The sequence below is a fragment of the Macaca mulatta genome, chromosome 15 (genome assembly GCF_049350105.2).
Source record: "Macaca mulatta isolate MMU2019108-1 chromosome 15, T2T-MMU8v2.0, whole genome shotgun sequence".
In the NCBI taxonomy this organism is placed as follows: domain Eukaryota; kingdom Metazoa; phylum Chordata; class Mammalia; order Primates; family Cercopithecidae; genus Macaca; species Macaca mulatta.
Window position 1 is genome coordinate 53,512,083 of NC_133420.1, and position 26,015 is coordinate 53,538,097.

The 26,015-nt window shown below is 45.2% G+C and overlaps 1 protein-coding gene across 2 annotated transcripts in view; it reads left to right on the forward strand.

Annotated features, from left to right (window-relative positions):
• ABCA1 (ATP binding cassette subfamily A member 1) overlaps positions 1-26,015 on the forward strand; it is a 147,416-nt gene that overhangs the window by 46,812 nt on the left and 74,589 nt on the right. For both annotated transcript variants that reach the window (XM_015117158.3, XM_015117157.3), the window contains exons 6-7: positions 19,008-19,129; positions 22,432-22,608. In XM_015117158.3, the coding sequence (XP_014972644.2) occupies positions 19,008-19,129; positions 22,432-22,608 (299 nt within the window). The remainder of the gene's footprint in view (positions 1-19,007; positions 19,130-22,431; positions 22,609-26,015) is intronic.

The following is a 26,015-nucleotide window of genomic DNA, read 5'->3' on the forward strand; positions in this document are numbered from 1 at the left end:
AGCAGCCTCCCAGGCAGTGGCCTGGCAAGGGGACAGAGGCTGGTGGGAGCAGCTGGCTGAGTGCAGTCAGTAATGGCACGTGCATGGTCTGTAGAGAATATAGAAGCAATAACGAAGCCGATAAAAGTTGGTTTGCATTTTATTATTATCATGCGCCGGTGGTTCTAAACAATGTCAGTGATAAATTACTCCTCCCCATCATGGACCAATGACTACCACTGCTCCAGGGAAGTGCTTTTTATTCTGTTTGGTTCTTAGGGAGGGATGGAATTGGCTGGCCTTTGCTGAAAGGCCTACCAGTTTGTTTTCCATTTGGCAAAAGAAGAAATGGTAAAGCTAGAGTTTAAACCAGACTCCGATTTGAGGGATTTTTTTAAAGGCATACAGAACTGTGCTTTCCTCGGGCAGGAAAAGAGGCAATGGGCAATGTGGGACCTGATGACAAAGGGAAGCAAAGCTGTCTTAGGGGTGGCATGGAGGAGGTGCTGCTTCACAGCAGAGAGAGGTATGGCTATGCTTGGAGCTTCCACTGACACCACTCGTGGCTGCACAGCCAGGCCATCGAGATGCTGTTTCCTGGACCTGCAGGTCCTGGTCTTGCACATGGGCGTTTCTTCTGGTGCAGGAGACAGAGAGGTAGCAACCCCTGATCAAAGCCTCAGTCCTTCCTTATTTACTGGAGAGCCCCTGCTGGTTGACCAGACGCAGAACTGGGGATATTTCCTTTACTTCTGTAGCAAGAGACAGCATGGTGCAGAGGAAAGAGTGCTAGCACAATTACCTTGTGGGTGCATGACTTTGTGAATAAGTTAGTTAGCACCCTTTCAGACACCTCTTCTTACCTGTTAATGAGATAACACATGTAATTGCTTAAAAACAATATTTGGCACATAGGAAGCACTTAGTGAATATGAATTATGATTTTTTTGGAGTGGTGACATCTCAACCAAGCCATTTAACCTCTCAGCCTTAATTTCCTCAACTATAAAATAGCAGCTAACTTGAAGTGTAAACTATAAAACCTAATGCAGTATCTGGCACATAGTAGATTCCCAATAAATGCGAGCCAGTATTCTTATAAGACAGCGATGCATTTCTAAGCATCTGGCCTTGTTCTTCTGCCTTGCAGTTTGTGTGGCAGTTGAAATAGACTGGCTGATGGGTTAAGTAGTCAAGCAGACTTTCTGATCTTAGGGGAGGAGACTGCCTTAAAACACCACTAGTTTTCTTTTCTTCTTCTTCTTTTTTTTTCTTTCTTTTATTTTTTGAGACAGAGTCTCGCTCTGTCGCCAGGCTGGAGTGCAGTGGCGCGATCTCGCCTCACTGCAGCCCCCGCCTCCTGGGTTCAAGCGATTCTCCTGCCTCAGCCTCCTGAGTAGCTAGGACTACAGGCGTGTGCCACCATGCCCAGCTACATTTTGTATTTTTAGTAGAGACGGAATTTCACCATGTTGGCCAGGGTGGTCTCAATCTCCTGACTTCATGATCCGCCCACCTTGGCCTCCCAAAGTGCTGGAATTATGGTGAGCCACTGCACCTGGCTTTCTTTGAGAAACTGGAGACATGAGTTAGGTGGAGAAGAGAAGCCAAATCTGTGTCTAAAAACTCTACAGTTGTGTGCACAGCTCTGAGGAGAGCAGGTCCCTTGGATTTTGAGTGTATTATTATGTTGGTGCTTGTTTCATATCTCTCTGTTCACTAAGTATGTCCCCTTTTCTGCCCTGCAGCTGTTTCTTTCTTTTTTAACTTTTTTTTTTTGAGACGGAGTCTCACCTGTCACCCAGGCTGGAGTGCAGTGGCGTGATCTTGGCTCACTGCAACCTCTGCCCCTCGAATTCAAGCAATTCTCTTACCTCAGCCTCCTGAGTAGCTGGGATTACAGGCGCCTGCCACTGCGCCCAGTTATTTTTTGTATTTTTAGTAGAGACGGGGTTTCAACTATGTTGGCCAGGCTGGTCTCGAACTTCTGACCTCATGATCCACCTGCCTCAGCCTCCCAAAGTGCTGGGATTATAGGCGTGAGCCACCAGGCCCAGCCTAGCTGTTTCTTAAATTCCTTCTTTCTTTGCTTGTCTTGTAGCACAAAGCAGGCCTCAGTATAGGGGGAAATACACAGAAACACTGCCTTTTCCTACAGGAAATCAGTAACTTTTTGCTGATTTTGTTTTTATTTACTTATTTATTTGTTTAAATTTATTTTTATTTTTAATTTTTATTTTTTTTAGAGACAGGGTCTCTGTTTTTAGGCTAGAGTGCAGTGGTGCACTTACAGCTCACTGCAACCTCGACTTCCTGGACTCAAGTGATCCTCCTGCCTTGGCCTCCCAAAGGGCTGAGATTACAGGCATGAGCCACTGCACCTGGCCAACTTTTTGCTGATTGTGAATAGCACTCTGCTGATTTCAGAGAGAAGCCGAGACTGGCGTATGTCAGTTTGGATCCCCACTTAGAGACCTGTGTTTCTCTGCACTGACCCCCCATCACAGCATGATGAACTTGGCCCTCCTGTGCTGTCTCTCTCAGGGCTGGGAGGATCCTTGAAACTGATCTGGTTTGGAGCTTTGTCCTCATTCACCTTGTTTACCACACACCCACCTTCCCAGGGCGGGGACCTACCGCTCACTAAGTAGCTCATCCTGAGTGTTGACATCTCTAATTGTTAGAAACTATTCACCACCCTGTTATGCTTTCTAGAGAACAAGTCTAATTTTATTTTCCTTGAAATATTTGAAGACAGCTCTCATGTTTTTCTTTCACTGTTTTCCCAAAGTCCATGATTTTTTAGGCGAAATGGCCTCCCTTCCTCTTCCGGAATGTTTTTCCTCCCCATTTCTGCCTGTCTGGTTGTGTTTCAGTGTGTCTGTGTGCTTCTTGAAGTTTACTGGAAATTACAAAAGTAGTCTGGCACAGAGGAGAAAGGGATTTTTGCCTCCCTTGTTCTGAGTGCTGCATTTCCGTTAATGCAGTCTGAGATTGCATTAGGCATTCTGGCATTCACGTCACCTTGTTGACTCATATTCCGTGTGTACTCAAACAAAATTGTGATTATTTTTAAATATGCAGAATTGCAAGTTACTTGGTCTCCATTTCTTTGTTGTATTGTTGGCTTTTTGGACTAAAGGGAAAAATGTCTTTTTTTCTGTTTTACATGTTTGGATTCCCTATGCCATCCTCCCAAAACCATTTTAGATTCTGATTTTGCCATGTGTTTTATCTGCTCCTCCTTTCTTGTCATCTAGAGATGTGATAAACAACTCTCTTTGGCCTCATTCAAGTCATTGGTAACTGGGGGACAAAGACTCGAAGCTTGGATCAGTCCAGTGGAGACCAACCTCTCCTGTAGACTCTACCGCTCAGGCCTATGCTGTAATCAGTGCCGGGCCACTGAGCTCCTGCTTCTGTGCTCCAGCTGGAAAGTTTATCTTGTTCTTTCCTTCAGTTGCATCTGCTAAATTCATTGGACTATCCCCAGATGATCTGTAGATATGGGGGTCTCTACACAGATACTCTCATGACTTCCTTGGCTACAACATTGTTTTATTTCCGCTTATTGGAAGAGACGTTAGAGACCGGTGATTTCATTTACAGATAAATGAGTTGATTCAGTCATTCAACCTTTATTTATTGAGCATCTCCTATATGCCAATCACTGTTCTAAGTGCCGAGACACAGAGGTGTCCAAAACAAATATGGCTCCTCTCCGTATGGAATTTCTATTCTAGAGAAGGATCTGACCCAGAAGGGGGAAGTGACTGTCCCAAGTCTACACAACCCACAGAAGGGATATTTTGGGAATAAATCATGGCTAAACTCCCCTGCTGCTCCAGGCAGTTCTCCTTCTACAGTGCTCTATTGTGCTGTTTTAATAATCTTTCAACTGGGAAGAACTCCTGTTTCAGGAATTAAGCCGTGGACAAATCTTTGAATTATCCTTGAAATCATCCTAATAAGAAATCCAAGGAGGAAGTCTTACAGGGTGCCTCACCCACTTTTCTCATCACTGGAACCTTTTAGACATTTTATTATTTTCTTTCCAAACCAGAGTACAGGCACACAAGTTGAGTGGTGGCTAAATTAATTAATGTTTGCAAGGCAGTGTGAAAAGCATTCATTCATCTTAAATCCCTATGATGACTGCAACTCAGATGTAAAAATTGGATAAATCCTCAGAAACCCTAGGGAAAGTGACATGCCTGTATTTTGTCTCTGTGAGATGCAGACTGACACAGATAAGTGTTTCTCTGGGTGAGTTTTGTGTGGTATCTGGGATGATTTTAGGCAGTACGTGGATGAGAACTTTTAATTTTAACCCACATCAAATTGCAGTTTCATGGAAATTATTGCTTAGGAGGATGTTCAGCAGGAAAAATATGATTAAAGTTAATTCAAAAGAAACATTTTATGTGAATATGGTAAAACTTGTGAGAGTAGTTTGTAAATGATTGAAGATTGGAAAACATTGTAATAAAAGTAAGTGTGGGGCTTTGTATTAAGATTCATTTTGGGAAGAAATCCATGCTCCGTCCCTCATTAAGTGTGAACTTTGGGCGTGTGTTGATGCTTTCTGACCTAGAGTTTACCTGAAGATTAGCTGCCCTGAGGGTCACTGAGCATTAAATTAGATGATGTCTGTGAATGACTGATAGTGAAGCTCATAGCCCACAGTTGACACATAATAAATTCGAGTTGCTTTGCTTCCCCTTCTGTTCCTGGCTGACTGTTTGGCCTTTGCCATTTGTTCGGCCTCTCTGGGCCTTAAGTTTCTTTGCCTTGAAATTGGAACTTTGGTGAAACAACCAGAAAATGCTTCAGCCCAGAAACTTGGTCAGTACTTGCATGGGGGATCACCTGGGACTACCCCAGGATGTGGGCTTGTCTGCTACACTATAGCTCCTTGAGGGCAAGGTGGGCTCCTTGTTCCTGGTTCCATTCCAAGCCTCAGCACAGTAGTGGGTGCATGGTGAGCCGTTAGTGAATCGTTGTGGAATGAAGGTGGGAGAAAATAAAATACCTGCCCTTCACACGGCAGGGTATTGTGAGGGTCAAGTAAAAGTGCTTTAAAAAATTGTATTATAAAGTTTATTCCCTTGTGTGAACCCAGGTCAACAGAGCCTACGAATAATAATGATGACAGAAGTTCTTCAGAAAGTCTTGGTCTTCTTTCTTTCACAAAATTGCCTCCCAGAACTTTACTAGAAGGGCAGCCATGAACCCAGAGGCCTAAAGTAGATTTACTGGGAAGCTAAAAATATTTTATTTTTCATAGCCCCTTTCATTTTCAAGGTCCTCTCTGGGGGTCTTAGCAATATGTTTACACAGCGGTATGTTTTTATAAAGTTTGCAAAAGTAGGATTTAAAAAAAATATATATATATGTGTATATATATATATTTTTTAAAAGAGAGCCCCCTACCAACTTGTGTCAGCCTCAGGCCCCCATCTGCATCTGCTCCTGCCAGGGCATGGTGGGCCAAGAAGCACTGCTCCCCTTCCAAAGCTTCTTCCCTTGCCCTGGAGTCATCCTCACTCCCCACTCCAAGCCACCTGCCATCGCTGTGCCCCCTCTCTGGTGAATCTGGCATTCTCAGGTGGGGTGAGAAGCAGACTGACCCAAGCTAAGGCCTTTCTGATGGGGTTGTTGCTGCTGAGAATCATGGCTGGGCTGGAGAAGGAGAGGACCCTTTGCTGTCTTATTTTTACTGTATATTTCCTTTTCAGCTACTTAAAATGTATTGCTTAGTGATACCTAATGGGTCCATTAGCCTGCTTCCTACTGAACATTTCTGCTCAGACATCCACTTGGTCCCAAGGCCTGCTCCTCTCCCACATCCTGAAATCTTGACTACAGACTCTCCTTCAACTCCAAGTTGCACTGTGCACACAGTCCGCTCTTGAGCAGGTACCTCCTTACAGTGGTTGGGACGTCCTCCTTGGCTCATAGTTGGGAAGTGCATATGCTGGAGCTGAAGCCTCTTGCCTTCCTGTGGTAGGCCATCCTTACATCCCCTCTGAGAAGTTCCCCAGCTCCCCTCTGTTTCCCGTTTCCACATTTAGCGAGGCCCTTGTCCACTGCTACATCCCCCATAGCCAATCCCTTAGCCTTGCCATTGCTTGTGCTGGTCTGGAAACAGAACCTAGACTTGTGGGGCACCTGGGGAAGTTCTCCATCTTTTTATAGCTGGCATGACCCAAGTGGTGTGGGCAGGGCTGTGGATTCTGTGGTGTGGCTGGAAGCCAGGTAGCCTCTCTCTCTACTGTACATGGAACTCAGCAACTTCTGAGTCAAGATCTTAGCTCTGCAGGTGTCTTGCCCTGTCCGAAGTTACGGCCACACCAGTACCTTTTAACTCCAGAAGCCCAGTGAGTGCTGTGTGGGACCGCAAAGGTCATTTTCTAGACCTGCTGAATTTGGCTAGAACAGGTAGGGGTGGCTTTCAAGCTGTTCCTAGGGCTGACAAGCCGTTTCTGGGGGTACATACATACTGCAGTCCGTGTGAATGGCACTCTGCGTGAGAACTGTGATGATTTGAGTTGGATAGCATACAACATACATGGTTCTCTTCCATGGCCTGGAGTTCCTTATCTTGCCTTCTCCAGTGAGGACTAGGGCTGCAACTGGCCTGGTATGGCTCCTGATTTGGGGGCTTCTGAAATATTTGTTTTTAAGGATATGAAGCTCTCTGGAGCTTATAAGGATTTTGCCAGGAAAAGATAAAAAATATCTTTGGACGTTTTGTCACTGGGCTGGAGATGAGCCCTTTGGAGGACATATCACTTGTTGAGGTCAAGGGGCGGCAAGGGACAGGACTGGCAGAGAGATCCGGGGCAGCAGCCTGCCATCCTGACTTGGGTCTGGAGTTTCTCTCTCCCTTCAGCCAGACTTTTGTGTGGAGTCAGTGGCTCAGCTGCCACTTCCCTTATGTTCATGGCATGAATCTGGCTTGTTTGGCCTTTCTTTTTCTTTTTTGTTTCTTTCTTTCTTTTTTTTTTTTTTATTTTGAGATGGAGTCTTGCTCGGTCGCACAGGCTGGAGTGCAGTGGTGCAATCTCAGCTCACTGCAACCTCTGCCTCCCGGATTCAAGTGATTCTCCTGCCTCAGCCTCCTGAGTAGCTGGGATAACAGGCGTGTGCCACCACACCCTGCTGATTTTTGTATTTTTAGTAGAGACGGGGTTTCACCATGTTGGTCAGGCCGGTCTCGAACTCCTGACCTCGTGATCCACCTACCTCAGCCTCCCAAAGTACTGAGATTACAGGCATGAACCACTGCGCCTGGCCTTTTTTTTTTTTGAGACGGAGTCCCACTCTGTCACCCAGGCTGGCGTGAGTGCAGTGGCACGATCTTGGCTCACTGCAACCTCTGCCTCCTGGGTTTAATCAATTCTTCCTGCCTCAGCCTCCTGAATAGCTAGGATTACAGGCACTAGCCACCATGCCTGCCTAATTTTTATATTTTTTAGTAGAGACGGGGTTTATGCCGTGTTGACCAATTGAACTCCTGACCATGTTTGTCATGTTAAACTCCTGACGTCAGGTGCGTCAGCCTCCCAAAGTGCTGGGATTACAGGTGTGAGCCACCATGCCCGGCCTGTTTGACCTTTGTGATATGGCTGTGACTAATACTTTTTGGAAGTTAGTCCCCGGGGTTATACTGGATTTTACTTAGGGAAAAAGGTCATGCCTCTCTGGCTGTCGGATTTACTGATAGTACTAAGGACTCAGTGGGGTTTGATTCTGGACCTTTGATTCTGGTTTGATTTTTGAAAATCAAAAAGATACGAGCTCCAGGGAGCAGGGTGGCTTTGGTGACATGGCAAGATAGTTGGCTGTGGCAGGGAGTTGAAGGAAGTGGGTAGAAAATTAACGTCTTGTAAATATTCCCTGGGAAATACAATTTGGTGTTAAGAGAACAGACTTGGCAGCCAGATTGCTCTAGGTTCAAATCTTGGCTTGATGCTTATCAGCTGTGTAACCATGGATAATTCCATACATCTCTGTGCCTCAGTTTCCTCAAAATGGGATAACAGTAGTACCTCCCTCAGGACTGTCGTGGCAAATTAATGGACTAATAAGGGGAAGCACTTAGTACAGTGCCTGGCCCAGCATAGGTACCAGGCTTGTTCTTTAGCTCACTGCTTTTTCACAATCATCGTAAAATGTAGGGGATACTAACATGAAGGAGCTGAAGTTCAGAGAGGCCAAGTAACTTGCCGAAGAAAGCACAGCTGGCAAGCAGCAGTAGTACGACCAGAATTCCAGTTTCTCATGCTCTGTTGTTATATCCTAAAGAGAGCAGCTCTGGGTAGCCAGAAGCTTCCCTAAAGTCACAGGACATGGGGTATGGACTCGCTGGGATGAGAAAGGAGACAAGAGGGCTTTGGAAAGAAATGGCGGATTCACTCCCCTTCCTGTCTTCAGGCACTGTTGGAATGTTTCCCAAGGCCCATCTAGAAAGAACAACCTGTGACTCACAGTCACTTCTCATTTTCCGCCTGAACCCCCTCACCCTTTCAGGCAGCCGCTAAAGTTGAGGTTGCAGCCTCAGACTATATTTTCTGTCCTTGTGGACCCCCAGTGTGTCATCTTGTTGGGAGATCTGGTGACACACGTGTCAACATAATGTCATCAAAATGGAAATTCTTTGAAATCTTTAGGTGATTGCAATTCACATTCTATATGTATGCACTTGTCAAAAGTTTTGATTTGAGGCCTTAGAATTATATGTTTTGAAACCTTTCCACGTACCATGAGTTTTCCCAGACCTGTCAAAGCCAGGCTGCATCTCAGAAACCAGGTCCTTGATTTCCATCCAGGGCAAGGGCCTGGCCTCAGCTGGGCTGTAAGCAGGTGGGGGTGGGGTGCAATGCTCCACTGCAATGTTGAAATATTGCTTGAACTAAATCAAATCAAAGGTCAGCTTTACTCAGACACGAATAGAAAACACAATTGCATTCGATTACAGAACAGCATGAACCCCCACAAATATCAGACTGCCTTTAAAAGGTTTTGAATTCTTAACATCAAGAACAGTGTTGCATGTCTCCTGCTTTTCCAACATAAGGTTTATTTATTCTGTGGGTGGCAAAGAGCAATTTGGGAGTCCAGTTTGTTTCTCATTGAAAGCTTTCCCATTTCTGGTCCTCTAGTCACTCTTGCGTTGAGGCACCAAAAGGCAATCTCAGTGACACTGTTCAACAGACTGAGTTGCACTGGATAATGATGCCATTTTGCACTTTTCATATATTATTACATTGAAGGCTTCAAACAGCACTAGCAGGGGCAAATTGGTATTATTATCTCCATTTCATTGGTGAGGAAACTGAGGCTCAAAAGGGTAATATCTGTTGTCCAAGATTACAGAGTACAGCTGTACATTGAATCGGGGTCTGTCTGACTCCCAGACTCAGCATTTTCTCCCCACACTATGCTGCCATGTTGCTTATTCCAACATTAGGAAGCATAGGTGCCATCCCCAGCTTTTGAGGCCAAAATCATGATGAAGCATTTTTAAAACATATCATTACATTGCTGATATAGTGGAAAGAACCAAAGTTTTGCAGCCAAAGCTGTCTGGGTTCAAATTTACCACTTGTTTGTTCTATGACTCTGAGCAAGATATTCTCCAGATCTGTTTCCTCATTTGAAAAATGGGAATAATAATAATACCTTTGTTTACAAGCTGTTCTTAAAGATTCTGGAAAATAATGCTAATAGTGTGCCTAATGCTTAGTAAATATGAGTCACTTTTCTATGCCCACAAAGCACTACTATGTCCCTTAATACATTTTGTTAATTTTTATTTATTTATTTATTTATTTATTTATTTATTTATTTTTGAGATAGAGTCTCGCTCTGTCGCTAGGGCTGGAGTGCAGTGGCCGGATCTCAGCTCACTGCAAGCTCCACCTCCCAGGTTTATGCCATTCTCCTGCCTCAGCCTCCCGAGTAGCTGGGACTACAGGTGCCTGCCACCTCGCCCGGCTAGTTTTTTGTATTTTTTAGTAGAGATGGGGTTTCACCGGGTTAGCCAGGATGGTCTCGATCTCCTGACCTCGTGATCCGCCTGTCTGGGCCTCCCAAAGTGCTGGGATTACAGGCTTGAGTCACTGCGTCCAGCCCGTTAATTTTAAAAGTTAGAAAAAAATTAAACTATTTATACATTGTGCATGTTAATTCTTCCTTAGACCAGCCTTAGGAAGGATCTCATCCCTAACTTGTAAACTCATCTTTTTTCCATTCTCTTTGTGCCTGGATTTCTCAGGGCCATGCAGGCTGATTCTAGTCCCATGTTGTGTGGTGGTTGAAGTGTCTGGCCCCTTTTTTCAGTCAGAGACCAGCTCATCCTTGAGAACTCAATGCCTCAAACTCTCTTTTCTTTTTCTCTCTGCCTCTTCTGTTTGATGTAGTCTTTCCTGACTCTGGACTCTGTTTCTTCATACTTTCTATCTCTTACCTTCTCTTCACTCCTTTTGTCTTCCACGTGTCCTCTCGTCTTTCTGCCTCTCTGGTCTTCAGGCAGAGTTTTCTTCTCAGCTATCTTCTTTCTTTTTCTGATGTTGGTTCTTTGTTTCTTCTTCTCTTTCTGTTCAGATCCAAAATTCATTTGGGTCAATGTTATGTCTTAGTGTTATCTTCCACTTCCTTCTGAGCTTCCAAGCCAGCCTGACTGTGTCCTTCCACGCCCTGGCCAGTGTGACCAGGACATCCTTTCCCTCTGGGGCTGCACTGGCTCTTTGGGGGACTTGTTACATTCAGGGTCTTCAACCCTCATTCTAGGGGCTTCCAGTAACCTCTCCCACCTTCCCTCTTCTCAGTAAGACGTGGGTATTGTCTTATTCTGTTTGTGCTGCTAGAAGAAAATTCTTGAGAGTGGGTAATTTATACACAGTAGAAATTTACTTCTCACAGTTCTGGAGGCTGGGAAATCCAAAATCAAGGTGTGGGCAGGTTTGGTGTCTGGTGAGGGCTGCTCTCTGCTTCCAGGATGGTGCCTTGTTGCTGCATTCTTAGGAGGGCACAAACAGCATTTCCTCAACTGGCAGAAGGAACTGGAGCCACTCCCTCAAGCCGTTTTATAGGGGCCCTCAGAGAGCCTAACTGACTTTCCCAAGGTCATATAACTGGAAATTTCTGGAACTGAGTTTTTTCAGGTCTGTCTTGGTATCCCTTGGAAAGCCTTCTCTGTAGAGAAGGAAGCATCTCCTGGGTTGGAAAGCCCAGGCTGGGATGAACAGCATGGGTGTCCTCAGGCTGCGTGCACCACACACCCCTGGCCTACTCTCCCCTGCCCTAAGGAGTCACCTGAAGGAGCAGCTGCATCACCCTGCCTCACCCCTTCTCCTGAGCACCCACCAACCTGGTCTTCCCAGAGAGTGCTCAGCTATTGGTGAAGCAGGCAGCATCTGTTCTTCAAGAAGACAGCAGAGCATCAGGAAAACAAAACACTAAAAAATACCATAAAGCCACTGGACTGTATTTGTTACTAGCCCTTGTGTAGCAGAGAAGTTTCAAGGTCTTATTTATAAGGCTGGACAAACTCAGTGTGATTAAAACCACGAGTTAGAATTTGCCTCCCCCTCCCAGGCCCTGCCCAGTTGACAGCTCCTAGCAGGCTGGGAGACCCCCACCCCACCCCCACCCCCACCCCAGGGGGTCCATTGAAGAAGACATCTGGACCTGGGATACTGATGCGATTTTCCCTACTTCTGTTTTTTCATTTGCCTCCTCCACCCACTTCTAAAGCAGCTGATTGCTTTGGTTCCTTTTCATGTTGAGCAAAAGAGAAGACAGAGATCTTGAAACCCGAGCTGGGGACTGGAGGGCACTGACCGAGAGTAACCCCGTCTGGCTCGGCTCAGCTCAGCTCAGCAAACGGCTTCCCTCCTCCGCCTTCCTGAGCTGCCCTCCCTCCTCTCCTCTCCTCCTTCTTCTCTTGCCTCCCCGCAGACAGCCTAACCCCTTTCCTCCCTCTCTTCCCTCCTCCCACCTTCCTGGTCCTCTATGCTCAGAGAACTGAAGGAACACTGAATGGCTGGGAAAGCAGGACCTCGCCCCCACCCCACATCACACCCCTCCGCCTGCACGTGCAAGTGCGTTCCTCAGCTTGGTCCCAGAGGCTTAGATGTGTGGCAAGAAACTGAGGGTTCTGCCTCGTTTCTTCCCCAGCCCACAAACACACATTTCACCTGTGCTTTGTGCTTTTTCCTTTCCTTTGCCCCACTTTATGGTGCACACAGCGAAGCTCTTGGCTAGTTGGTAGGCCACTGCTCCTCCAGGCAAAACCAAGGAGGCTGAGCTCAGCAGATCGAGTATTTTGCTCGGTATTGAAGAGATTGTGGTGGGAGAGCTCTCCTGACCTTCTGCTGGATAGTGACTTTCTTTTCTGCTGGCAGCAGTAGCCCAGCTCCGCATCCTGTGACAGAGGTCATACCTTCCAGTTACCCGAGCAAACACTTGGAGCAAGTCAGCTTTTTCTCCTGAAAGAGCACGTTCACGTTCTTGATCTTTGGTTTGCGCAACAACCTGTGAATGTTATCAGCCCCCTTTTTGTTTTTTTTTTTTTTTTGAGACAGAGTGTCACTCTTGTTGCCCAGGCAGGATTGCAATGGCGCGATCTCAGCTCACTGCAACCTCTGCCTCCCAGGTTCAAGCAATTCTCCTGCCTCAGCCTCCCGAGTAGCTGGGATTACAGGCATGCACCACCACACCCGGCTAATTTTGTATTTTTAGTAGAGATGGGGTTTCTTCATGTTGGTCAGGCTGGTCTCGAACTCCCAACCTCAGTTGATCCGCCCATCTCGGCTTCCCAAAGTGCTGTATTAGCCTCATTTTATATCCAAGGAAACTGAGGCTTAAGGAGATTTAAATAAGGGGGAAAGTAAGCTTCATGATTACACAGTCAGGAAATGGCAGAGCTGACTCTTGAATTCAGACCCTCCGATGCTGCATCCAGTGCTGATTTTGTTTTGCCCTGTGTTCCTTTCAATGTCAGGTTGAGAAGATCTCAGAGATCATCTTCTCCAACCCACACATTTTACTGATTATAAAATCCGGGTCTGCATTAACTCGTTGGCCAAAGTTAAATGGCTAAATGACTATCCTGTTCAGGAAGTATTCCCTGTCTTGTGTGGAATGATTGGTCTTTTGTCCAGGTCACCTTCCACCTATATCTGTCCTTCCAGTGACTGGCAGATATGATCATTCCTGGTGATTCCCTGTAAAATATTAGATTTATTTATTCTTTTATAAAGTTATGAATAGACAAGTCAGTCAGCTTCAACCTTTCCTTTACCTTATAGATAGTATCAGCAGAAAGAACTCAATAACTCTGTCTTAGGAACTCAGCCAGGCTAATATGTATTGTAATACACACATACATATGCACACACATACACACATGTGCATACGTTAGATCACAAATTCAACATCTCAGCTTAGCTGCCAAAGCCACTTCTGTGTCTTGTCTATTCTGAATATGCTTTACGGTTAAATTAGCCACAAATCTGTTCAGATCAGTCATTCCTGAAAATGAAGATATTAGCCATCCTTTACCTGGTACCTTACTCATTGCCTGGATTATACTAGGTCTGCAGGTACATTTTCTCATTTAACACCTAGCTCAGCCCAATGAGGCGGATGCTATTGTCATCTCCATTTTATCATTTAATTAACTCAGCCTTCCTCTGTCCTGTTGACCTGGGCTGACGCAGCTGAGTGGGCTTAGCGGAACTCTTGCGTCCTCTTCACCTGGTTTGTTTCAAGTTCATGTCCTGCTTCATCTTTTCCCTAACTCACTGCAAGGTGAATTTACTTCTCTGCAATTGGCAATTCCCCAAATCACATCAAGTCATTAATTTATTCACTCATTTGTATTCATTCATTTATTAGTTCATCCATTCATCCATTCATTCATTCATCCAATTCACTGAGTGCCTCCTCTGTGCCAGGCACTGCTGGCTTTGGAAATACAAATTCTGGCCCTCAAGGAGTTTCTGTTCTTCTGGGAGCAGGATATATCACGGTGACTGCAGCTTGATCTGTGTGGTACTAGTGGGAAACATAGGATATTGGGCACAAAAGAGTCACAAAACGCTGGGCGCGGTGGCTCACACCTGTAATCCTAGCACTTTGGGAGGCCAAGGTGGGTGGATCACCTGAGGTCAGGAGTTCAAGACCAGCCTGGCCAACATGGCGAAACCCTGTCTCTACTAAAAATACAAAAAAAAAAACAAAAAAAAATTAGTTGGGTGTGATGGTGGGCACCTGTAATTCCAACTACTTGGGAGGCCAAGGCAGGAGAATTGCTTGAACCTAGGTGGTGGAGGTTGCAGTGAGCCAAGAGCAGGCCACTTCACACGAGGTGAAAGAGCAAAACTCTGTCTCAAAAAAAAAAAGAAAGTCACAAAAAAGAGCCAGCTCTTAACCCAGCTTGAGGGTGGGAAGGCCCGGGCAGGCTTCCTGGAGGAGGTGACTCATGGACCATGTCATGAGGATGAGGTCAGAGGAGAAGGTACGTTTCAGACATCTGACTTTCTAGATATTCTTGGCTTTTCACCCATTTTCCTGCCAGCAACATAGTGGAGAAGACTGAGACCAGCAGGTACAAAGCCACTGTACTCTGTCCTCACCCCCTCCTTTTTTCTCCCCTTCCTACCACCCAAATCTGAGGTTTTGAGAAATCTCCCCTCTGATTATCTGCTTGTTTATTCATTTGTTGAGAATCTACTATGTGCATAGCATTATGACCACAAAATGCCCTGGTCATTGTCATCATGAGAGGTCTTGCCCCTTCCTGTCCAGCCACAGCTCCCAGTGATTTTTGACTCTGTCCTTTTCCAGAACTTGGCTCCAGTCTGGTTGCTCCCCATAAAGCACTTACAGATAAACCTCATCTTGGGCCAGCGCTTCCATTTACTGTCTCCTTTTGGCTTTCTTATCCTTCCTTCTGCCTTCTTGAATTGATTTGCCTCTTTATCTCCCCTTTCAGCCTTGAAAGTTCCTCAAAGGCAGGGACTGTGTTCCATCTTTTCTATAAATGGCAGTGTCGTACAGTGGTAGAGTTGAATGAAAGAATCTTTTTGGTAATCACAAATTATTACCATATATTGAGCACCTACCATGATGAATATCTCTGGTCTTCATATCTTTGAAATGTGGATACTATTACCTTCACTTAATTGGTAAGAGAATTTGTGCTCAGGGAGGTAAAGTCACTTCCTCACAATCACACAGCTATTTCACAGTGGAGTACGGCATCAAATTGAGGTTTTTCTGGTCCCAAACCCTGATGTTTCCTCCACATCATTGTTTCTCAGACTTGATTGGAATCACCTGATAAGTTTTATTAAATTCTTTTTTGGAGACAGAGTCTCGCTCTGTCACCCAGGCTGGAGTGCAATGGTGCAATCTCTGCTCAGTGCAACCTCCGCCTCCCAGGTTCAAGTGATTCTCCTGCCTCAGCCTCCCAAGTAGCTGGGATTACAGGTACCCACCACCACACTCAGCTAATTTTGACATGTTTAATAGAGACGGGGTTTCACCAGGCTGATCTCGAACTCCTGACCTCAAGTGATCCGCCCACCTCGGGCCTCCCCAAGTGCTGGGATTACAGGTGTGAGCCACCGTGCCCAGTCAAGTTTTATTAAATTCTGATGCCTGGGTCTTACCCTAGCAGTTCTCATTAGTTGCTCCATGGTGTGGCCTGGGCTTTGGGATTTTTGTGAAGCCCCCAGCTGAGTCTAACAGGCAGTCATGTTTGAGAACCAGTATACTACACCATGTTGCCTTCCTGTTTTCACACAGGTTGGTGCTAGTGCGTGACTCGAAGCCTACACGGGTGGATTTCCACGTGATCAGGCTGCAAGTTCTTTGTAGCTGAGGATCTTTGGCCCTCCCTGCTGCTTCCCCACCCAGCGAACCTACCATACCACGCACGTGCACAGCCAAGGGTTGTTGACTGTTTAATCAGCCTCTGGGTTCTTATGTCTTATCGGGGAATTCACTGATAGGAGGTTGGAGCTTGATCACATCCAGATGTTCTCATCTTCGGAACAGAATAGTCTTATAAACATGCTGAGCACACTCACTGGTCTGGAGAGTGTTGCAGGATGACCTAGGCCCATTGCAAGGGTGGCCTGGGTCACCCTCCCACACTTCTGCCACCCTGCTTAGGAAGGAGGGAGCTGTTTCGAAGTTCCCTGGTGTAATATGATGTATTGCTCTGGCTCTGCTCAGGAGGACTCTATGGCCCACCTAGTCAGTGAGCGTTAGCTAATACCTGTATTCTGTTTCTGTTGAGGTTTCACAGAGGCCTTTTTTGACCCTTCATTTTATAGGTAAGGCAGTGGAGGCACAACTACATGAAATGACCCGACAAATAAATGGATATAGAACCCAGGTTTCTGATTCCCAGGGTGGTGCTTTGTCCACGGTTGTACAGTGATCAGTGTCTACCTTTTCACACCAGTCCTCAGCTGAAGCCACCAGCTTACACCTTCCTTCCTAGTTCTCCCAAGAACAGAAAGTGACCCCGGATGTCGCTTGCTGTTCCTGGGAAGGCAGTTCTAGTGGTTAGCCATCCTGTTCACTCCTGGGGTGTGGCCTGGGGATGGTCCTGACATCCCTGGGCTCTTCCTGGACCTGATCAGCTAAAAGGAAATCTCCTGTGATGGTGCTCAGATACTTTTGGAACCTTGTCAGCCCTAATCCCATCTCCCAGTATTTAGTATTCAGCTACCCTTCACTGGGCAGTAATTCTGTGCCAGGTCTGATCTGGGCACTGGTGGTACTGAGAACACTTATTCCCTATCCTGTAGGCACAGTCTGGTGGAGGCAGCATGCAAGTAAAACAATGTTCCTTAAACTGTGGTTCCACACCTCCCTCCCTGAACATTAAAAGTGCAAGGGATACTTATTCAAAATGTAGATTCGTGGTCTCTGCATTCTAGACCCACTATTTCAGAATTTCTGGGGATTGGGCCCAAGAAACTGCATTTTAGCATGCTCCCTAAATGAAGCTCAGGTGCTCTGAGGTTTGACAGCTGTAGTAGAGAACCCGATGGTAAGTAACAGTGTACAGTCATATGTGATGGGAAGCATCAGGTACGTAGCAGTTTGCAGGAGCACTGATTCTGAGGGACACTAACTGGGTCTAGGAACAGCTACTGGCTGTCATGAGGGATGACTAGGAGCTAGCCATAGAGGGGTAGCAGTGAATCATTTCTCTAGCGATGTGAATCTTGCTCAATGTGTCCTGTCTATATAACTCAATATTACTGAAGTTTGCCTATAGCAGAATACACCTGGGTCATGCAGCATTGATGAGAGACTGGCTGGGCTGTCAGGCCCTCCTGCTACTTTATCTCTGCGTGTGACCCTCTTAGCTCCGAGGATTAACTCCTGTCCTCATTAAGCCTCACACTGTAGCCCCATTTTCAGATGAAACCTGTTTCTCTTCCAGTAAATGATTTCAGTTTGCAAAGTTTGCCCTCTAGAGGTTGCTTAGTGCCTGGGCCTGTGGACTCAGTTCGTGTGGTCCTGATGAGCTGGTTTCATCGTTATTACAAAGAAGTTAGGCTGTTAGGAGAGTGGGTTGGAAGGAGGAGAGGTAGACAGTCAAATGAGTCAGGGAAAACTATACTGTTTCAGAGTCATAGGGCTCCTACCAAGCATCTGGTCAGAAACCTCTCATTTTGGAGATCAAGAAACTGAGGTTCAAAAAGATGACATGAAGTACACAGTGACGCCACCAGACACAGCCTCCAACTCTAGGGACTACAATTCTGGATTCTTAGTGGTGCTTTTTCTGTTTTGCTGCACTGGATTGAAGCCTTTTCTAAATGTACCAAGAGGTCCTATTATTTAGAGAGATTCTGTATGAAATCCTTTAGCAATCAAATCATTCAATAGGGCTGATGGTTTAAATATATGTTTATGTGTTTTCCTAAAGCCCGGCAGACCTGGGTTTTAGAGCTTTGTATCACATATTTTATGTTTGGAATTAAAATGAGACCATGTCTGTGAAGGCATTTTGATATGCATAATGCACTCTGCCAGTGTTTGCCAAAACATGGTCTCCAGGTCAGCAGCATCAGCATCACCTGTAAGTGATTCTCCTGTCACATCCCAGGCCTGCTGTATTGGAAACTCTGGGGGTGGGGCCCAGCAGTTTGCATTTTAACAAGCCCTCCAGGTGATTCTGATGCATACTTAAGTTTGAGAACCGTTGCTTGCTTTGCATTAAGTAGGAGATCAGTCGCTGCAGCTTGTGGGAATAAGGCTTTAAATCTCTCCAATTTTAACTCTGTGAGATGGCGCTGGGGAGACGGGAATGAATGGACTAGTGTGACAAAGCTCAGGTGGGATGGGCGAGATCATTTCAAAGTTTTGACTTCTTGCTTGAAAAGCGAGGAAGGCTGGGTGTGGTGGGTCACGCCTGTAATCCCAGCACTTTGGGAGGCCTAGGCAGGTGGATCACAAGGTCACGAGTTCAAGACCAGCCTGCCTACATGGTGAAACCCCGTCTGTACTAAAGATTAAAAAAAAAAAAATTAGCCAGGCATGGTGGTGCACACCTGTAATCCCAGCTACTTGGGAGGCTGAGGCAGGAGAATCTCTTGAACCCGGGAGGTGGGGGTTGCAGTGAGCCGAGATCGCACCATTGCACTCCAACCTGGGCGACAGGGCGAGACTCCATCTCAAAATTAAAAAAAAGAAAAGGAAAGGCTGTGTGTGTGTGTGTGTGTGTGTGTGTAATGGCACCATCACACTGTTTGAGTTGAGGAGCACATGCTGGGTGAGGCTCAACATGTTACCAGAAAGCAATATTTTCATGCCTCTCTTGATACGGCAATGCTCCCCTGTCTCATTCCTGTGTGTGCTTAGCCAGGCGACTGTTGATCGTCAATATTATGATATGTTTCTCCACTGTCCCGTTGTGCCCACTTTTTTCTTTTTTTTTTTTTTTGGAGTTACTTACTAAATAAAAACAAAACACTATTTCTCAATAGACTTGAAGCTTCAGGATTTCCTGGTGGACAATGAAACCTTCTCTGGGTTCCTGTATCATAACCTGTCTCTCCCAAAGTCTACTGTGGACAAGATGCTGAGGGCTGATGTCATTCTCCACAAGGTAAGCTGACGCCTCCAGCTTCCTCAGTGGGGCTGATGGCAATTACGTTGTGCAGCTATTGGAAAGAAATGAATAAGCCCCTGTCCTCGTAATGGTGGTGAAGGGGAGGGAGGTGGTTTGAATTCAACTTCACTTAATTTTACTTCCCTATTCAGGCAGGAATTGCCAGACCATCCAGGAGTGGAATATGCAACCTGGTGTCATGGGCCAGCTGGTTGAAATAAAATTGATTTCTGGCTTGTCACTTGGCATTTGTGATGACTTCCTCCTACAAGGGATATATTTTAAGTTGAGTTAAACTTAAAATAGTCACAGTTCTGAGACAATAACCATGGTTAAGGATTATTGATCTGGAGGAACTCTGTCTAAAAAATTGAAGACAGGAGACTTTAGATAAGGGTATATTTGGAGACTTTAAGAATTTTTTTTTTTTTTTTTTTTTTTTTTGAGATGGAGTCTCGCTCTGTCACCCAGGCTGGAATGCAGTGGCATGATCTTGGCTTATTGCAAGCTCCGCCTCCCGGGTTCATGCCGTTCTCCTGCCTCAGCCTCCTGAGTAGTTGGGACTACAGGCGCCCGCCACCAAGCCCAGCTAATTTTTTCTATTTTTTTGTAGAGACGGGGTTTCATCATGTTAGCCAGGATGGTCTCGATCTCCTGACCTTGTGATCTGCCCACCTCGGCCTCCCAAAGTGCTGGGATTACAGGCATGAGCCACCGTGCCCGGCCGACTTTTAAGAATTTTATAAAATCAGGGCCAGATGCAGTGGCACTGAGTTGAGAACCGTTGCTTGCTTTGCATTAAATAGATCAGTCCCTGCAGCTTGTGGGAATAAGGCTTTAAATCTCTCCAATTTTAGCTCTGTGAGACGGCACTGGGGAGACAGAAATGAATGGACTAGTGTCACAAAGCTCAGGTGGGATGGGCGAGATCACTTCAAAGGTCTATAATCCCACGTCTATAATCCCAGCACTTTGGGAAGCCAAGGGAGGCAGATCACTAGAGGTCAGGAGTTCGAGACCACCGTGGCCAACATGGGAAAACCCGTCTCTACTTAAAATACAAAAATTAGCTAAGCATGGTGGCATGCGCCTATAGTCCCAGCTACTTGTGAGGCTGAAGTACAGGAGAGTCATTTGAACCTGGGAGGCAGAGGTTGCAGTGAGCCAAGATCTTGTTGCGGCACTCCAGCCTGGGTGACAGAGCGAGACTCCATCTCAAAAAAAAAAAAAAAAAGGAATTTTTATAAAATCAGGAAATAATATTAGTGTTTTTGTTGAATTTTAACTTTAGAATCATAGAAAACTTCCTCTGGCATCATTATTAGGCAGCTCTTGTGCAATGGGTAGCACCAGACCCAGCTTGCATGGTTATTGATTTTTCAGAGATACTTTTCGAGCATATTCTCTGGCAGAAAGGGGAACTGCTTCCTCCCCTGTCTCATGTCTGCATACTAGCTTGTCTTTACAAGAAGCAGAAGTAGTGGAAATGTTTATTCTTGCAAATAACCTTTTTGCTTCACATGATCTAGAATTTTTAAAATTAGAAAAATGTGCTTACTGCTTGCCCTTCTGAAACTAGGAAAATATGCCTTATGTTTACCAATTGTGTGGTCAGGAGAGGGGCCAAAGGCATCAGGCTTTTGAAAGTAGTTGCATTTAGCATAATTTCCATTGCCCTCTTCCAATTTCATATCTGTCACATCTAATTAGTTTAAAATAAGGGGCATCCTAAGCATGGAGATGGTCCTTGAATGGTCCTTGGAGTTTCTGTGTTGTCAGTATTCTTTTTTTTGAGCACACAAGACATTTATTGAAAAATTCTTGGGATCAGTACTTGTGTAAGGAAAGGAAAGGGAACAAAGCATGATTGGGCAGAGGCAGAAGATAACATCAACAAAGGCCCTCTGTTGTTAGTATTCTTTTTTTTTTTTTTTGAATTGGAGTCTTGCTCTGTTGCCCAGGCTGGAGTGCCGTGGCATGATCTCAGCTCACTGCAACCTCCACCTCCCGGGTTCAAGTGATTCTCCTGCCTCAGCCTCCTGAGTAGCTGGGATTACAGGCATGCGCCACCACACCTGGCTAATTTTTGTATTTTTAGTAGAGACGGGGTTTCTCCATGTTGGTTGGCCAGGCTGGTCTTGAACTCCTGACCTCAGGTGATCGTCCGCCTCGGCCTCCCAAAGTGCTGGGATTACAGGCGTAAGCCACTGCACCTGGCCTGTTGTCAGTATTCTTAAACACAGACGCTAACTGTAGGCTGACAGCCTAGCGGCAAGGACCAGTTAAAGAAACAAGTAGAACTGAAGTGTGCTTGAGTGTCTCTGGCAGTCAGCAAAAACTTAATGGGAATCATGGTAGGCCAAATGCTCTGCTGTATTTCAGAAGCTACATGGGTTTTGAGAGGCTTTTGGTCCATCGCTTACCTTAGGTGGTTTTATAAGCACAGCAGCCTGCACCAATTTAAACTAACAGGGCAGTTAGTAATGGTATAATAAAGAGTCTGCATTGTTCATTCATTCAACAAATACTGGCTATAATGTTTCAGCACTGTAGATGCAAAGTGAGCACGATAAATAGGCTCTTCTTCTTTCAAAGCTTGTGGTCCATTAGACCATGTATGAAGAAGAATTGTTGAGGCCCAGAAAGGCAGTTAAGTAAAATATGACCAAGAAGAGGCTCTCTAGTGGGTTTGGTATAAAGAAAATATAAGAATGACTTAGAATTGGCCTCTCAATGAGATGATACGAGGCCTGGCTTTCTGGCACTATGCTCTAGGGCAAGTAAAATGGAGAATTCCAAATTCTGAAATTGTTAGAACATAGTTCTGTGTCTTAGTTAAGTATCTATACTTACAGATAAACAGCATAAATGCTTTCTCCCCATATTTCAGCCCAATACTACTTAAAGACAACATAAATTGCAAAATAGTGAGGATGTTGTTCCTCTAATAAAAGTGGTTCCAGGAATTCAGACTCTGGATTCCTATTTGCCAAATCATGTGTCCCACTCTTAAGAAAATGAGTTGGACTCTGGATTTTTCTTTGCAAGAGGGACAAGAGTATGGGAGGTATTGAGTTAATGCAACCTGCAGGTTTTAAGTGTCCTGTCATTGTGCCTTGTGCTTTGACACATTCTGAGGTTCAGTAAAGAGACCTGATGCATTGGATTGTTGCAATGGTACCTGTTTTAAGATCTTCAAAGCTGTATCGATAAGAAGTTCTCCCAAAGACTTCAAGGACCCAGCTTCCGATCTTCATAATCCTGTTGTGCTTGTCTCTCTTTGCATGAAATGCTTCCAGGTATTTTTGCAAGGCTACCAGTTACATTTGACCAGTCTGTGCAACGGATCAAAATCAGAAGAGGTGATTCAACTTGGTGACCAAGAAGTTTCCGAGCTTTGTGGCCTACCAAGGGAGAAACTGGCTGCAGCAGGGCAAGTACTTCATTCCAACGTGGACATCCTGAAGCCAATCCTGGTGAGTAGACTTGCTCAGTGGAGAAACTTCAAACACTAATGCTTTTGGAATGTGAGGTTTTTCCTTGGACAACATGACTTTGTTTTGTAGAAAAGTATGGCTGGCTGGGAGTCTGTGATATAATTTAGTTCAGTGGTATTCCAAGTGTTCTTAGTGTTCTTTCAGACTTTTGGGCCATCTCCCAAAGGGTGAATGGGAGGAATAAGCTGGGTGTGGCTGAGTTTAAGCCAAAAGTTTTTTGTGCTTATTTCCATCAGAGAAGACCTGCATTTTCATGTTTTTACTATTATAATACTAAGCAAGAGTTCTTTTGAAAACAGGTTCTTCATATTTAAAAAAATAAAGTCTTGAAACCATTGATGGGAAGATGGATATCTATTTATGTTTAAAAACCCATCATAAAGATGACATGGTGGGGCTGTCAACAGTTGGAAGGCCCTGGAATTAGATGAGACCACACTAATTAGCTTAATTAGTAATAAAATTGCAAGGAAAAAATCCAACAAAGTTTTTTCAGCCTAGGAAGCAATAGTTCAGAGAAGCACTCTGTGAGAATACCCATTCATTCTTAACCAAAAAATGCGGGTGAGCCTGAGCAGTTTGGCGATCAGAGTGTTTTGTATAGTTCCAGAACAAATATGTCTCTAGGTGTTCTGAGAACTCTGGTGAAATTCCTCTCCTTACCCCAAACATCATAATTTAATATCCGGGATTCTGATTTTCCACTCACCAGCTAGATTCTCTTAAAACCAGAGGAAGATTCCTGGAGGAAGAATGTCTCTGGAAAGAGATGTTCCTTATTATAATAAAATGAAATTGTAATACTCTTGGATTGTGTATAGCACGAATTCTTTATAGAGAGTTGGTCTTCCCAGGGAATTAAGAATATTCAGTTTCTGGACCCTGTTGCCAGATCATACCCTAGAATGTGACCTTGGAAACATACCTCGGGATTCATACCCTTGATTGACAATCAAAAAGTTTTTGTATTGGCCAGGCGTAGTGGCTCATGCCTGTAATCCCAGTACTTTCAGAGTCTAAGGCGGGCAGATCACGTGAGGTCAGGAGTTCGAGACCAGCCTGGCCAACATGGTGAAACCCTGTCTCTACAAAAATACAAAAAATAGCCCGGCATGATGGCGGGTACCTGTAATTCCAGCTACTCGGGAGGCTGAGGCAGGAGAATTGCTTGAGCCTGGGAGGTGGAGGTTGCAGTGAGCTAAGATCCATCTCACTCTGTTGCCCAGGCTGGAGTGCAGTGGTGCCATCTCGACTCACTGCAACCTCCGCCTCAGGCTCAAGTGATTCTCATGCCTCAGCCTTTGAGTAGCTGGGACTACAGGCGCCTGCCACCACGCCAGCTATTTTTTGCATTTTTAGTAGAGATAGGGTTTCACTACATTGCCCAGCTGGTCTCGAACTCCTGAGCTCAAGTGATTTGCCCACCTCGGCCTCCCAAAGTGTTGGGATTAAAGGCATGAGTCACTGTGCCCGGTCCCATGTTATAATTTAAATTAAGGTATATTTCTCTATGGGGATCTTTGCAATCCTAAGGAACTGGCCTAAAAAGTTAGGGAAGCTGACTTGTGCAGACGTTTGCAGCCTGTTGGTCTTTTTTGTGCTGCGAGTCATAGAGGGTCAAAGGTTATTATGAATGGTAAAAAAATTCATTACGAAACCATTTTCTTGGACTGTTTTGGGCTGCTTCACTACACGACCGGAATGCTCACCCTTTCAGTTGGAATGATGGAAATTTTGGAAAAGATGGGTGTTGTTAGAAGACGTCATAATTTGTTCTGGTGCTGTGCCCATTCATTCCCTTTCATTTGTGTTTACTCTTTAAACACCTATTGTGTACACAACCCAGTAAAATCCCTCCACTCCCGTAATGCCTGAATTACACTCATAGTAGAATGACTGTTTAACCCTCATCATCTGACAGTTAACAGCTCACGTTTCAACCTGACAGTAGCTCTCTGGGAGGATTAGCAGCATGACAGAGTGCAGGGTAATGCACCTTCAGAACCATCAGCCACACTGCGTCCCATCTTGCTGTGTTGTGGTTGTGCCTTGTGGATCCATTGGTTTATGATCAAGTGTTGATTAAGGTGGCTGCTACCAGGTGATTTCTGCACATCGCTTGGGTTTGTGGAGCATCTCAGGTTCTGCTTCTACCCCTCTGCTGTTACCAAGAGACCTCTCTTCAAAATGGGGCTCTTGAGTTAGAATAGAATGAGTTATCAGGATTGTTTTGTGTAGAGATGATTTTTGAGGAAGCCTTTGGTATGAAATGACTTCCAAACATTTTGAAATGTGACTCATACTTACTGAATTAAGCATGGCCTTAATTGGAATGCAGGGACTGATACTTGATTTATATTAAGCAGCCTTTTTCTATTGCTGTTTGGTTGTAATTTCAACATGTGTGACGGTAGATGGATGTGACATGTGGTAACTTGCACATGGGCAGTTAACTGCGCCAAGAACAGCAGCAGTAGCAGCAAGCAGATGCAAGGCCCAACATGACAGGGAGAGAAACTCTTCCTTCAATATGTGCTTCTGAACCAAAAGTGGAATTTCATAAGAGACATATTTTGAAACATATCTACTTCTTTTGTGTGTGTCTGTGTGTGTTTCCCTGTTTCCAGCCAAGGGTATTGTGACTTTCTCCTGGGCCTCTTTCAGAATCTGGGTGCTCTGGAAAGCAGTGTTTTGGCAACATGGGGAAAGTGTGGCAGTGTGGGAGGGTCTGCTGGATCTGGGTTTGAGTATCGCATTTGAATATTTTACTAGCATTGACGTCGGATCAGTTATTTAGTCCCCGTAAGCCTCAGTTATCTCTTCTTCTACATTCACTTAATATATTTGACGCTTTGTTGTGATTATTGGTTATACATATGAAGAGCCTGGCGTGGGGCCTGGCACACAATAGGTGCTCAATAAATAGAAGTTGATAATTTAATTGACGTGAGTAATAGAAATTATGTCCTTGAAAACAGTTGCTTCAAGATAGAAGTTTTCAGCCAGGCACAGTGGCTCACGTCTGTTGTAATCCCAGCACGTTGCAGGGGCTGAGATGGGTGGATCACTTGAGGCTGGGAGTTCAAGACCAGCCTGGTCAACATGGTGAAACCCCCTCTCTACTAAAAATACAAAAATTTGTCGGGCAGGCATGGTGGCACACACCTGTAATCCCAGCTACTCCAGAGGCTGAGGCACAAAAATCACTTGAACCCAGGAGGTGGAGATTGCAGTGAGCTGAGATCACTCCACTGCATTCCAGCCTGGGTGACAGAGTGAGACTGTCTCAAAAGAGATGGAAGTTTTCTTCTGTAGATTAGTGTTAGATCATACCAAGCAAAGTGGTCCTGGCGAATATTTCCATGAAAAACTGCATTCTGGCTCAG